Below are 11400 nucleotides of genomic sequence, written 5' to 3'. Positions count from 1 at the left end.
AAAACATGGGGACAGTTGTAAAATAGTATTTATTTGTAGAATTTATGTAGAATTTCATGTTTTGTGAATGATAACAACTTAAACTTGTTATTGATTGAGTTTTTTTTCTCTAAATAACAGTTTTTAGCATAAAAAAACTATGAAAGCCGTAGGTCCAATTTGGCTGAGGACAAGGACAAGGACAGGATTTGTAATTTTCAAAAGTGTTTTGAATAAATTAAAAAATATCTGAGAACCTAATGAATGACATATTCCTTTACAGAACAACTCACAGAAATCAACCATCAGTCAGTTTTAGACATTTTTTGGATGTAATACTTTTTAATTCACTGTAACAAGTCAAGGACAGATAATGTACATTTCTAGTAGAATGTCCCATTGAGGGGGAAGTTTTATGGTTATTCTGATGCTACATTTATTCGTTCAGCAGACACTTCAATAAAGCGACTTATAAATGAGGAACATACTGAGTTTATGTAACTCAAATCCATCTGTCTGAAGCTTCCTTTGTTATGTAAGTGGCAATTGATTACTGTGGGTCATGCGTGTTTCTCACTATAGGCCACCTAACCTAATGCATATTCAAACTATTGGACAAAATGCTTTGTTTTATTATCCAGATGAGCAAAACTACACAAGGGTTTTGTGTTCAGAGTCTGGTTATGGAAAGACTTTCATGATTTGACCCCAAACTAACTGAACACGCATATGATGCTCAAAAAAATGAAGACAAGGGCCTCTGCAGGTTGACGATTTCACTTGTTGTTCTAAAGTCAATGAAATAACATAAATGAATGTCTATTACTGTCTGACTGTCTGAAACATTAATAAAATACAGATTAAATATAAAATACAGGATAGTACACTAAAACAATCTCTTACCACCATCTTCTTCATCTTTAGAGGAAATGGTGTAGTGCAAAGGATCCAGGGATTTTCCAATTGGTCCTCACAGATCTTTCCACCAATAGCAGAGCCCTTTGGCCACGCCCCCATTTTCCACTCCACCAATAATAGAAACCGTTCAACAGGCCTCATACTTTTCACCATAGCTATTGAACTGTTGCATGACATAGCTACACACACACACACGTTTAAACAGCATTTTGCTAATTATTTTATAAATGTTATGCATGCAGCTATTAGCTCACATTAAACGAATAGTTCACCCAAAAATGAAAATGTACTTATCCATAGGCCATCCAAGATGTAGATGAATTTATTTCTTCATCCGATTTGGAGAAATCTGTCATTTCATCACTTGCTCACCAATGGATGTTCTGCAGTGAATGGGTGCCGTCAGAATGAGAGTCCAAACAGCTGATGAAAACATCACAATAATCCACAAGTAATCCACACCACTCCAGTCCATCAGTTAATGTCTTGTGAAGAGAAAAGCTGCATGTTTGTAAGAAAAATCATGATGGCGTTTTAAATATAAAGCATCACATTTGAGTCCATAAAAATGCTTCCTCCAGTGAAAAAGTTCATCTCCTGTTGTCCCTCACATCAAAATGTATTGGACTGTTTTGGCTTGTAAACTGTGCTTAATCTGTGCATATTTCTCTCCTGATTCAGACGAGATGACATTTTCACTGGAGAAAGCAATATTATGGATTATTAGCCGGAAGAAATGGCTTGAAGTTAAAAAAGTCTTGATGGATTTGTTTCTTATAAACACGCAGCTTTTCTCTTCACAAGACATTAACTGATGGACTGGAGTGGTGTGGATTACTTGTGGATTATTGTGATGTTTTTATCAGCTTGTTGGACTCTCATTCTGACGGCACCCATTCACTGCAGAGGATCCAATGCTGAGCAAGTCATGTAACATTTCTCAAAATCTGATGAAGAAACAAACCCATCTGCATCTTCCAATATTTGGACTTGAGAGTGTCAACATTGGACAAGCAGGAATGGAAGGATTATGCCATCATATTAGTTTTCACATTAATTATGTGGACCATTCGAAATGCAATCCTTATGTGATGAAATATGATTACTTGTTTGGCTGGCCTCATCTTATTATTGCTGTCATTAGCATCTCTTCTTCTGTATGGCTTCTCTTTCTTTCTTCTCTCACACACATAAATTGCTTTTTGTGCTTCATTGTGGTATGTTTGGTATCTACTGATGACCACCAGGATGCATGCTCATGGGTTATTAAAATAAAGAGCAGAGCGATCAATATTCAGCACTCCAGAAAGCCAACAATTACATTGGAAAGCTCTTACAGAAACCATTTAGGAAACCGGTGTAATAACTCTCTTATTACACTGCGGCTAATGACAACATCCCACTTATGCAGAATGGGATTTTAGCAGCTTTCACAAGAATTTTTCAAATACAGTCCAACCCCTAAACTGTAAAAAAAAAACATCTGGTAGCAACATTTCAGGCATCATCAATCAGCATAACCAGAATAATGGGAATTTGCTGCTTGTATACAGTATTTTACAGGTCATAATTCTTTATATTTAATCTTATAATTATATAAATCATGCATAAGTATGAACAACTTTCCACCACAGAATAAAAAAAATAATAATAAAAAGGTAATTGCGAGTTCTTCTCTCACAATTTAGACGTTTTCCTCACAATTTTCAGAAAACAAGTCAGAATTGTGAGATATAAAGTAAGTCTGGAGTTATAGCCGGTCAATGGTGGATCTTTGGGGGGCGATTGTAGCATTGTGTAGGACATCAGCCCTGTGATTGACAATGAAATCTTTTGTATCGGCTGCAGGGCGTAATTTTGAACTGGTTTGGGAAAACAAATCGTGTCATATGTGTCACGTGTCTGTCTGTCAAAGGGAGGAAGCCACGCCCTGTTTTGGAGTTCCCACCCCCATTTGAAGATTTTGTACCTCAATTAGCCAACCCCAAAGGGTAATCAGTGCTTATGTAGCTCACCATGACCAAACAATAATCAAAATCATTACGATAACACAAGCTGAATAGAACAATTTAACATTTTGCAATGCTTTCATGCTCTTGGCTCTTGTTTTGTGCATGAGGGCATGTCATTTTTCCAGTTAAACTGTTCATGATTATACGATTAGCTGCATTTTATTATTTGCATTCAGTATTGCTTTTCCCTGACGTCCATTTTTGGGATTTAGTTGTTTAATCATGACAGTGGACTTCATACTGACACCTACTGGTGTGGAGAATCACAGAAACTCACCCATGATCAATTGATTCTGCATTCAAAAATTCTGTTTGGGAATCTGTAGATTTGGGCTGGTCATATGATCTCAACATGCTGGACCCCATGACAGGGAAGCACCTCATGCAAAATAACAGCATAAAAATATCCTGCGTCACGCTCACAGGGTGGATCTCTCACGCTCAATGCTGATGTTTGCACTGGCATTTCCAGTTCATCTGGTTTTCAGAAAGACATCTCTGACCAAAACAAAAGACTATAAAAGACGACGCCTCTGATTGTCACTGACCAAACAAGAACTTCGTTTTATAAATTAAACTTATGTGTCCCATTCACAATAACCACAGCATCATTTCAATACAAGTGTTCACGTTCAGCATCAACATTTTTGGTGCGTATTGGTTATACTGGTTATAATGACAACAGCTTTTTGTAAACCTCTATATAAAGGCAAAAGACTGTGGAAAAGGAAAGACATCAATCATAAATCAATCATTTGTTTTCAGTACAGTGCAATAATCACAGTGCATTTCAGAGGTTCACCTGAGGTTTTCCAATGTTTTCCATAAAGTGCATGACAGGATCTTCCAAAAAGAAGCAGGAACTATACATGATACTAAAAAATAAATCTTTCACAACCATGAAGTGATGAAAAATGGCGAAACTGGGAATCTTATTGAAGTAGCTGCATTTTTGGGGTTGAATTGTCCAATTCTTTGCTGTTAAAAGTCATTGACAGGATTTATCTTATGTCACCCCACTTTCATTCTCATTCTGGAAGCATCTTGAGATGGTAATCACTGTTAAAGTTTAAATTCCCAAGACAATGGTGATCCAACAATTGACTCCGCAGTAGGCCTTCAAGTGACACGTCATTCATCCTTTGTTTTAGTCACTCAGTGACTCCCGGAGTCCTTTCGCCTTCCTGAAGTTCATTTGTTCGACTTCTCCAGTCCATATTTCTCCTCCAATCCATGCTCACTTGGGTAGGAGTTCGCGGTATGGCACCGTCAGGTTCCCCAGATACCAAAAGATCCAAAACACCAGGCTAAGGAAGATGATGATTGGTCCAGTCAGGACAAACAAGTCCCAAAAACTGATGGGTGCAAAAATGCCAACGAAGAGGAGAACTAGTCCAGCTACGTCGAACAGAACGGCCAAGAAGAGAAAGAGGAAGCAGTGTCCCACTCTTTCCTTGCAGCCCATCTTGGAGAAGCTCAAGTAAGGAGAACCGACGGATGTACGGCAGGCTGATGGGCCTGAAGAACGAATGACAGGAACTTTCCCTCCACAAGACTTTTATAAAGCAGCTCGCCCACATTCTTACGCAGTGCATTTCTTCGACGTCAGGTATGCAACCACCAAAACAAGTTCAACTGCCTGGCGAACGCCTACTGAAAAGGCCAAGACTTATTTTTATGCATATTATTCCTCAGACCGTTCTCATCACCATGACGGTGCATCTGCTAGATAAACAATTGTGAACAGATTCAGATATTTCCACAGACAGAGAAAAGCCTTCGTCAAAGCACCGGCGCAGATGCCGCATTACAAGTTGTGCCGAGTTGTTTTCTCAGTTACGTAATACTCAAATAACCGGTATGAGTCACAGAAAGACTTTTCACATTTCAGGAAGCCACACAAATTGAGGCATTATTCAATTTGACGATTAAACCCCAACACTCAAAGCCGGTTAGGCATTAGATCAAATCACTAACCGTAAGGATGTAGCAATAGTGACTAAGCAAACACCACATGAACTAAAAACAAATAGAGTCATATGGGTGAAATGTGATTTAATTGTTTACACAAACTTGGGCTTTAAGTTTACATGCATTTCATATTGCATCGGTTAAAACGACAACTACAGTATTGCGAGTGAAAGAGGGAGTATGCACGGTCAGGATTTGCTTGGCATGTCAAGATTATGTGTTTTACATTTACATAAATCATGCAATTTTTTCATATACAGTTATGTTCACATAACTCGCTCACTACTATAATATTTAAAAAAATATACTCGAAAAAAAATGTTTTTTTTTTTTGCCGTATTGGTGCAGTATTAAATGTTTGTGTGCCAAGATGAACCAACAGGTCCCTTGAATGAATTTTCAGTCCATTGTATTTGCTGTCGGACTGGTTTGGTCACTGATGACACTAGCATCGAGTGTAGATCGACTAACAAATGAAATGGCTTGAGGAGTTTGCATGAGCGCTCAGCTGCCACTTTGAAAGGGAAATGGATTCCTACCATGCATGAGCTGATGCATGAATTTACAAATGAGGATGTGCAAAAACAAGGGCTGTACCTGAGCAGCATTTTACAACACAGAATATCATCAATAACAAAAACACAACACAAGTGGACGTTACAACACACACTGAATGGCTATATATCAGACAATATTTGGCCATTTTAGGATTATCAACATTTGGCTGATGTAACCTCCACTTCTAGAGGTAATTTGCCAACAGTTTTGCCAAAGCATTATAAATTCTTCTAATGAATTTTGAGTAAATATTGTGCAAAGTAAGAGTTCGCTTCATTTCACCAATTTGGTGTCCATTAAAAGTATTCTAGCATTATATCAGCCACCCTGCTTTATAGATATCAGGCCAATGAGAATCTTCAACCCCCCATACAGAAACACAACAGACAGCTGTGTTTTACTATATTAAAGCATATATAGTATCATTTGAGTTGTACGCAGTATCTCTAGATGTACTGCTGATGGCAAATGTTTGAAGACTATTGAAGGTTCTCGGTTATTCAGTCATTGCTTAAGGACCTAGAAAAAAGAAAACAAGCTTCTTAAACTTTGGTAAGTAAGAGAAGTTTCCAATTCATGAATGAATTAGTGAGTTTGCTTCAATTTATACATTTATATGCACATCTAAAATGGATATTAAAGGTCAAGGATGATGTAGTTTAAATGAATGATAAAAATACTGCAAAAACTATTAATGATACATGCAAGGCTGTACATAACTATACAAGAAATAATACATTATGATATTATGTAAATAACCTAAAATGTAGGTTTAGATTTGCAGCTTTTCTTGGTCAACAATTACACACCAGCTAAAATAGAAACACACAGATGTTTGTTTATGAAAATGCCATGTGCATAGCATGAAACTGTGTAGAGTCACATACTGGGTGTTTATGATGTTGAATTTAACTTTACTCCAGTGGCTTTATTATTTGAGCAATTAGGGTTACTTTAACTCACCTCTTTTCACAGCAGAACATCAATGCTCTCTGGCTGATCCTCTGGCTTCTCCTCATGAGGTTTTTCACCGTCTTTGGTCGCGGCTGATTCTGATTCCTCGTACCCTTCGTTCTGGTAACAGGTGAACTGATCATCTCCAGGCTTTTTCTCCTGAGACGCTTCACTGCATTTGCTCACATCTGATTCAGAACCGTCTTCTGACCGGGTCTGGTCATCTGTCTCCTCCTGGATTGGTTTGCATGACTCCTCGTCCTCGTACCCTTGATTCTGGTAGCACATTAACTGATCATCATCTGATTTTTCTTTGGATAGTTCATCACATTTGATCATATCCGATTCGAGATCCTTGTGTCCTGGGAAATAGGTGGATTTTCCCCACGTTATGTTTCGAATGGTGGAAGCTTTGCTTCCTGTTTTCTCACCTGTGCAAAAATAATAGATAAGCTTCAACATATAGATCAATACACACATAAATACAAGAGTGGGCACAGACTGGTGATGGTTATTTCATCAGTAGGCCTATTTAATCTTAAATTTAATCATAAAAGGATTTTATAAAGAATAATGATTCATGAGACACTTTTTAAAATTAAAGGTTCTTCAGTGATTCTTTAAACGGAGATGGTGATGGGAAAAAATGAGATAGATAGGAGGAAAAATTATATTTCAATAGGCTACTTTTGCCGTTCCCTGAGAAACTAATTGTTCTCGGGGGAACGCAAAAGTTTTGCTAAAGAACCTAAAAGCGTTGACATAGCCTACAGGTTGATTTTACCTCCCACTTTACCTCGCCTCTTTTTATTATCAAGAACATTTTGGCTTAATATGATTTTTGACCTACACGGTTCTTTGAATTTTAAAAAGGTTCTTAATGGTTCATTATAGGATCTTCACGTCGGTGTTTTGGCCTCTGAGTTCTCGCCAGCATCAGTAAAACAATAAAGCGCTTCTCACCGGTGTTGTCCTTCAGGTGTGTTTTGGACATTCTCTCCGTGAGCTTCCTCGCGAGCTCTTTAACGCTGTGCGCGGCGCTCGATCTGCGCGCCAAACCTTCATCCTTCTCCCTGATGTTCCCCACGTACCACATGAGCCACAAGGCCAGGCTGGCGAACAAGACCAGCGCGCCGGTGTGGATGAGGAAATCCCCGTAAAACACGCCGTGCATCCGCACGTTACCGAATATCCCGACGAACAGCAGGACCACACCGAGGATGTCGAAGACGATCGCCATGACGAATAACGGCAGGCAGCTGCCGATGCACCTCAGCGCCGTCATCTTCGGGAGGAGGAGGAGGAGGATGCTGCTGCTCCTGTCGCTAGCGGAAGAACTGCCGAGCTCAGGTGAGACGCACCTGGCGCACAGGGAGGGAACGCCCTCGTGACGTCACGGTGGCTGCACGGCTGCTGGCGGTGGGACTGCGATCCAAATCAAATGCCTTCCTACATGGCCTATTTAATTAGTATGCATTATGTTCTAACCATGAAATATTTTTTCAAATAAGTTTTTACTATATGAAATAGCGTAAAGCATACAAATCAAAAGATTTTTGAAAAAAAGATTTTTTTGGGGGGTACTTCGAGAAACGTTGCTATATGGCAACGCTGTGGAAAACGGTCAAAAAAAGCAGTTTTTCTATAAAATTATGATTTTATTTTCTATTTAAATGCACATTTCTTTTAGAAATTGATAGTTTTATATTCTCGGAACTCATGCAAACCAATAATAAGTAGATCCCTGTCATTTAACCTTAACTGAAGGCTAACTCATCCTCACTCTCATCTCATGGGAGAGCTATAACTAACTCTGCACTCTTCCTATTGGCCTTTCCGTCAAATATTGCTGTATTCATTTTCTGAAAATAAGAAATAATTTTGTTGTTTATACATAAATACAACTATACTACAATAAACATTTCTGCCGAGCTCAGGTGAGACGCACCTGGCGCACAGGGAGGGAACGCCCTCGTGACGTCACGGTGGCTGCACGGCTGCTGGCGGTGGGACTGCGATCCAAATCAAATGCCCTACTATCTATAAAAAAAAACCCAGTGGGGAAATACGTTACTGCAATTACACTGTGCGACACTGTGTCACTCATATGCCATTGTGAAATTTTGTGGGGGAAAAAGGTACAATGTCGATTGTCATTAGTGTAGAAATGTATAAAACACAGATTAAAGAAGTCACTTTCAAACCGAGCAGCTTTCTATTTGGTCAAGTTAATTTGTGATTAACTTGAACAAGAGGGAAATCTGCGTGGGGAACTTTCCCGCCCTCATGCGAAACTCCCGATTGTTTGGATTCCTATTTGAATGACAGAAACATTTCTCAATCTTCTTTTGTGCTCCACAGACAAAAGAAAGTCATACAGGTTTGAAAGGACATGAGGGTGTTTAAATGATTCAGCACGCTGCCCCCGGAGGTCATGAGGAGGATGGCCTGCCAGTAGTACTCGCAGTTTCCCGGAGCGGGCTGCAGGGTCCAGAAGATCTTGTTGTGGGACAGGCTGAAGACCGTGCTCTCGGAGGAAGGTGTGAGCTGCTCGCAGGAATCTGAGCGCGGACAGTCGCTGAGGGGCAGGTGCTCTGGGACTGACGACATGTCTTCGGACATCCCGGACCCCTGCACCTCACGTGACCTCTGGTGAACACCCGGTCAGCCGAGCCTGTGGGAAATAATGAAGGGAGTTTTATCAATGAATTCAAGCATTCAGTTATACAAGCAAAAAAAATAATAAATAGCCTAAATGTAATAATTCATTATTATTAACACCGCAGTTCCTTTGAAAAAGTAGCCTAATATTGTAATATAAATAAACATTAACTGAAATAAAATATATATATATTTTTTTACTTATTTTATTTCAGATAATTGCCAAGGAAGCATTTCTCATTTTCATTTAGTTTAACCTGATATACTAAAATAACAAAAGGTAAAACAACAAAAATTATATTGACATATTAAACCTAAATGATAAACACACACACACACACACAATATATGTATACAAAAAGATTAAAAGGAAAACAGAAACTATAAAAATAAAAACTAATCAAACTATTAATAAAAACCATAGTATCTCAATAATACTAAAATAACATTGTTTCAGAAGTGGAGTAATTATTGCATTTTAATAAAAGCTCAGTTGTTTATTTTGAATAACATGCACTGATGGTTTCTTCAAAACACATCAAGGAATATGCTAATGATTTCCCCAAACGAACCATCTTTTTTCTGCTGCATTGTTATTATTTTATGAAGATAATGTGTATGGTGTGCACGTGTCACCATGATGTTAATGCGGTGAATGGTTTTTACTGCATTGCTAGACAGTTGTTAAGATATTCTGGGTGGTTTCTATGTTTTTTTCCTGTCTGTCATGAAGAGTCCCGCACCATCGCTCTGTCATCATCTAGTTTCTAGATGTGGCTCCTCCTTCATTGTGCATTTGTGGGAATTTTTCACCTGTTTTCTGGTCCAGCAGGTGAAAGTAGTGCATCCGATCAGTTACTAAAGTAACAGCACAAACTCTCCTCAACAAGACATGTCATTCATGTCAAGACCACAGATGTTTAGTTTAACAGAGACATTAATAACAGCTATGCTTTTCTTGGCAAACATCACTAACAAAGTCAAAACAGAAGACTATAAACAAACATTAGTTCATCGTATAAGTCATTAAATGCAAAATGGTTGATCTAATAGTCATAAACTGTCAAGCATATTTTCTACACATTTCTATTAGACTTTTTGTACATTTGCCATAAATTGTGCAGGTGAATCTTGACTTTCTCTAATAAAGAGAATGTAGATCAGCTAATGATAAACCAGTTCTCTGAAATAGCTCAAAGGTGCATCTCATGAACCTTTCCTTGGAAAGCATATATAGACAGAGGACAACACAAGAGTTACAAATTCTGACAATGGATATTTCCTCCCCTTTGGCCTGCAAATCAACAGTAGCTCTCTGGCCGATGACATTTCAACCACGCCTTCTGCTTTTGGTCAGGTTGAAGCCAGCCTCATCCACATATATGAAGTTGTGAGATGGTTCACTTGACTCCAATTCCACGTTGCATTGCAAGGGAAGATATTCGTTGTGATATAGATGAGAATCTGTGGCAGGCCAGGAGGTGTAGACAGACTGCAGTGCGATTCCTCAAACAGTGCTGCAGGCAAAAGCAAAGTTCTTCCTAGGGGGTGTTTCCTGTGTTTGCCTTTCTAATTAAAAAATTTTTTCCGCCTTTGTGCCCATATTTCTTTTCTATATCACAATGACGTAATGTTTTTTTTTTTGTCAGACCACTAGTAAAGTGTAACTGTGAATCCTGTCCAGTCTCTTTCAATCAATATCCCGCATACAGTAATATGTAAATTTGTACTTTTGAAATGGATATATGGCATACATAAGAAGTGCAGCCTTCTGCATTTCAATACAGTAACTGTCATCCAAACTGTTGCCATAGTTTACATCAGGTAATACTAACAGAGTGCAGTGTTATATTGACAACATGACTAAGCATTTTGACATCTTGTTTGTGAACAATGACTCAAGGACTTTTCATTCTGATGGCACTGATGTGTTCATTGACATAAATACTCACTTTTGAGAGATGAACTAAAGATTTTGAGTAATTTACAGGCTTTTGCAGGTAATCCATAGTGTGGTGCTGTTTGTACACATTGTTTTGAGAAATGCACATACTTCTTTGCAAAGTTTAAGGATGATTCGAGAAATGCACCAAAGCGACTGAGAAAAACTGTAATGTAATAAACAAAATAAGTCACCCGACATTACATGCACTGTTGTTGTTGGAAATCTCAGTAATACCGTAGTAAAATAACTGTTGAGTTTAGAGGGTTTACAGGACCACACCCTGATGAGCTACTGTACAGAAACATCACAAACAGCCCACATTGTGAATATTACAGTATATTGCAGAATATTATGAGGCAACAGTTCAATTAATAATTTCTGCATAATACAAAAAAAAAAAAA

The 11400-nt window shown here is 38.4% G+C and overlaps 1 protein-coding gene across 1 annotated transcript; it reads right to left on the bottom strand.

Moving 5' to 3' along the window:
• Positions 1-4955: 4955 nt before the first annotated feature.
• On the bottom strand, positions 4956-7738 carry tmem238l (transmembrane protein 238 like). Its single transcript, XM_016526188.1, has 3 exons — positions 7356-7738; positions 6402-6823; positions 4956-5957 (listed from the first exon to the last, which is right to left on the bottom strand). Exons 1-2 carry the CDS (start codon positions 7675-7677, stop codon positions 6408-6410), a joined length of 738 nt encoding a protein of 245 aa, XP_016381674.1. The 5' UTR covers positions 7678-7738; the 3' UTR covers positions 4956-5957; positions 6402-6407.
• Between the last annotated feature and the right edge of the window lie 3662 nt (positions 7739-11400).

Source organism: Sinocyclocheilus rhinocerous, unplaced genomic scaffold (assembly GCF_001515625.1).
Source record: "Sinocyclocheilus rhinocerous isolate Xijiao unplaced genomic scaffold, SAMN03320098_v1.1 scaffold1625, whole genome shotgun sequence".
Classification (NCBI taxonomy): domain Eukaryota; kingdom Metazoa; phylum Chordata; class Actinopteri; order Cypriniformes; family Cyprinidae; genus Sinocyclocheilus; species Sinocyclocheilus rhinocerous.
Note: the sequence above shows the minus strand (reverse complement) of the source record. Positions and strands in the feature narration are given on the sequence as shown.

Excerpts from the sequence above, each read along its gene's own strand:
- tmem238l (XM_016526188.1), bottom strand. The coding sequence starts at position 7,677 with ATGACGGCGCTGAGGTGCATCGGCAGCTGCCTGCCGTTATTCGTCATG. Across the intron at positions 6,824-7,355 it reads ACACCTGAAGGACAACACCG|GTGAGAAAACAGGAAGCAAA; the intron begins GTGAGAAGCGCT and ends ATTTTTGCACAG.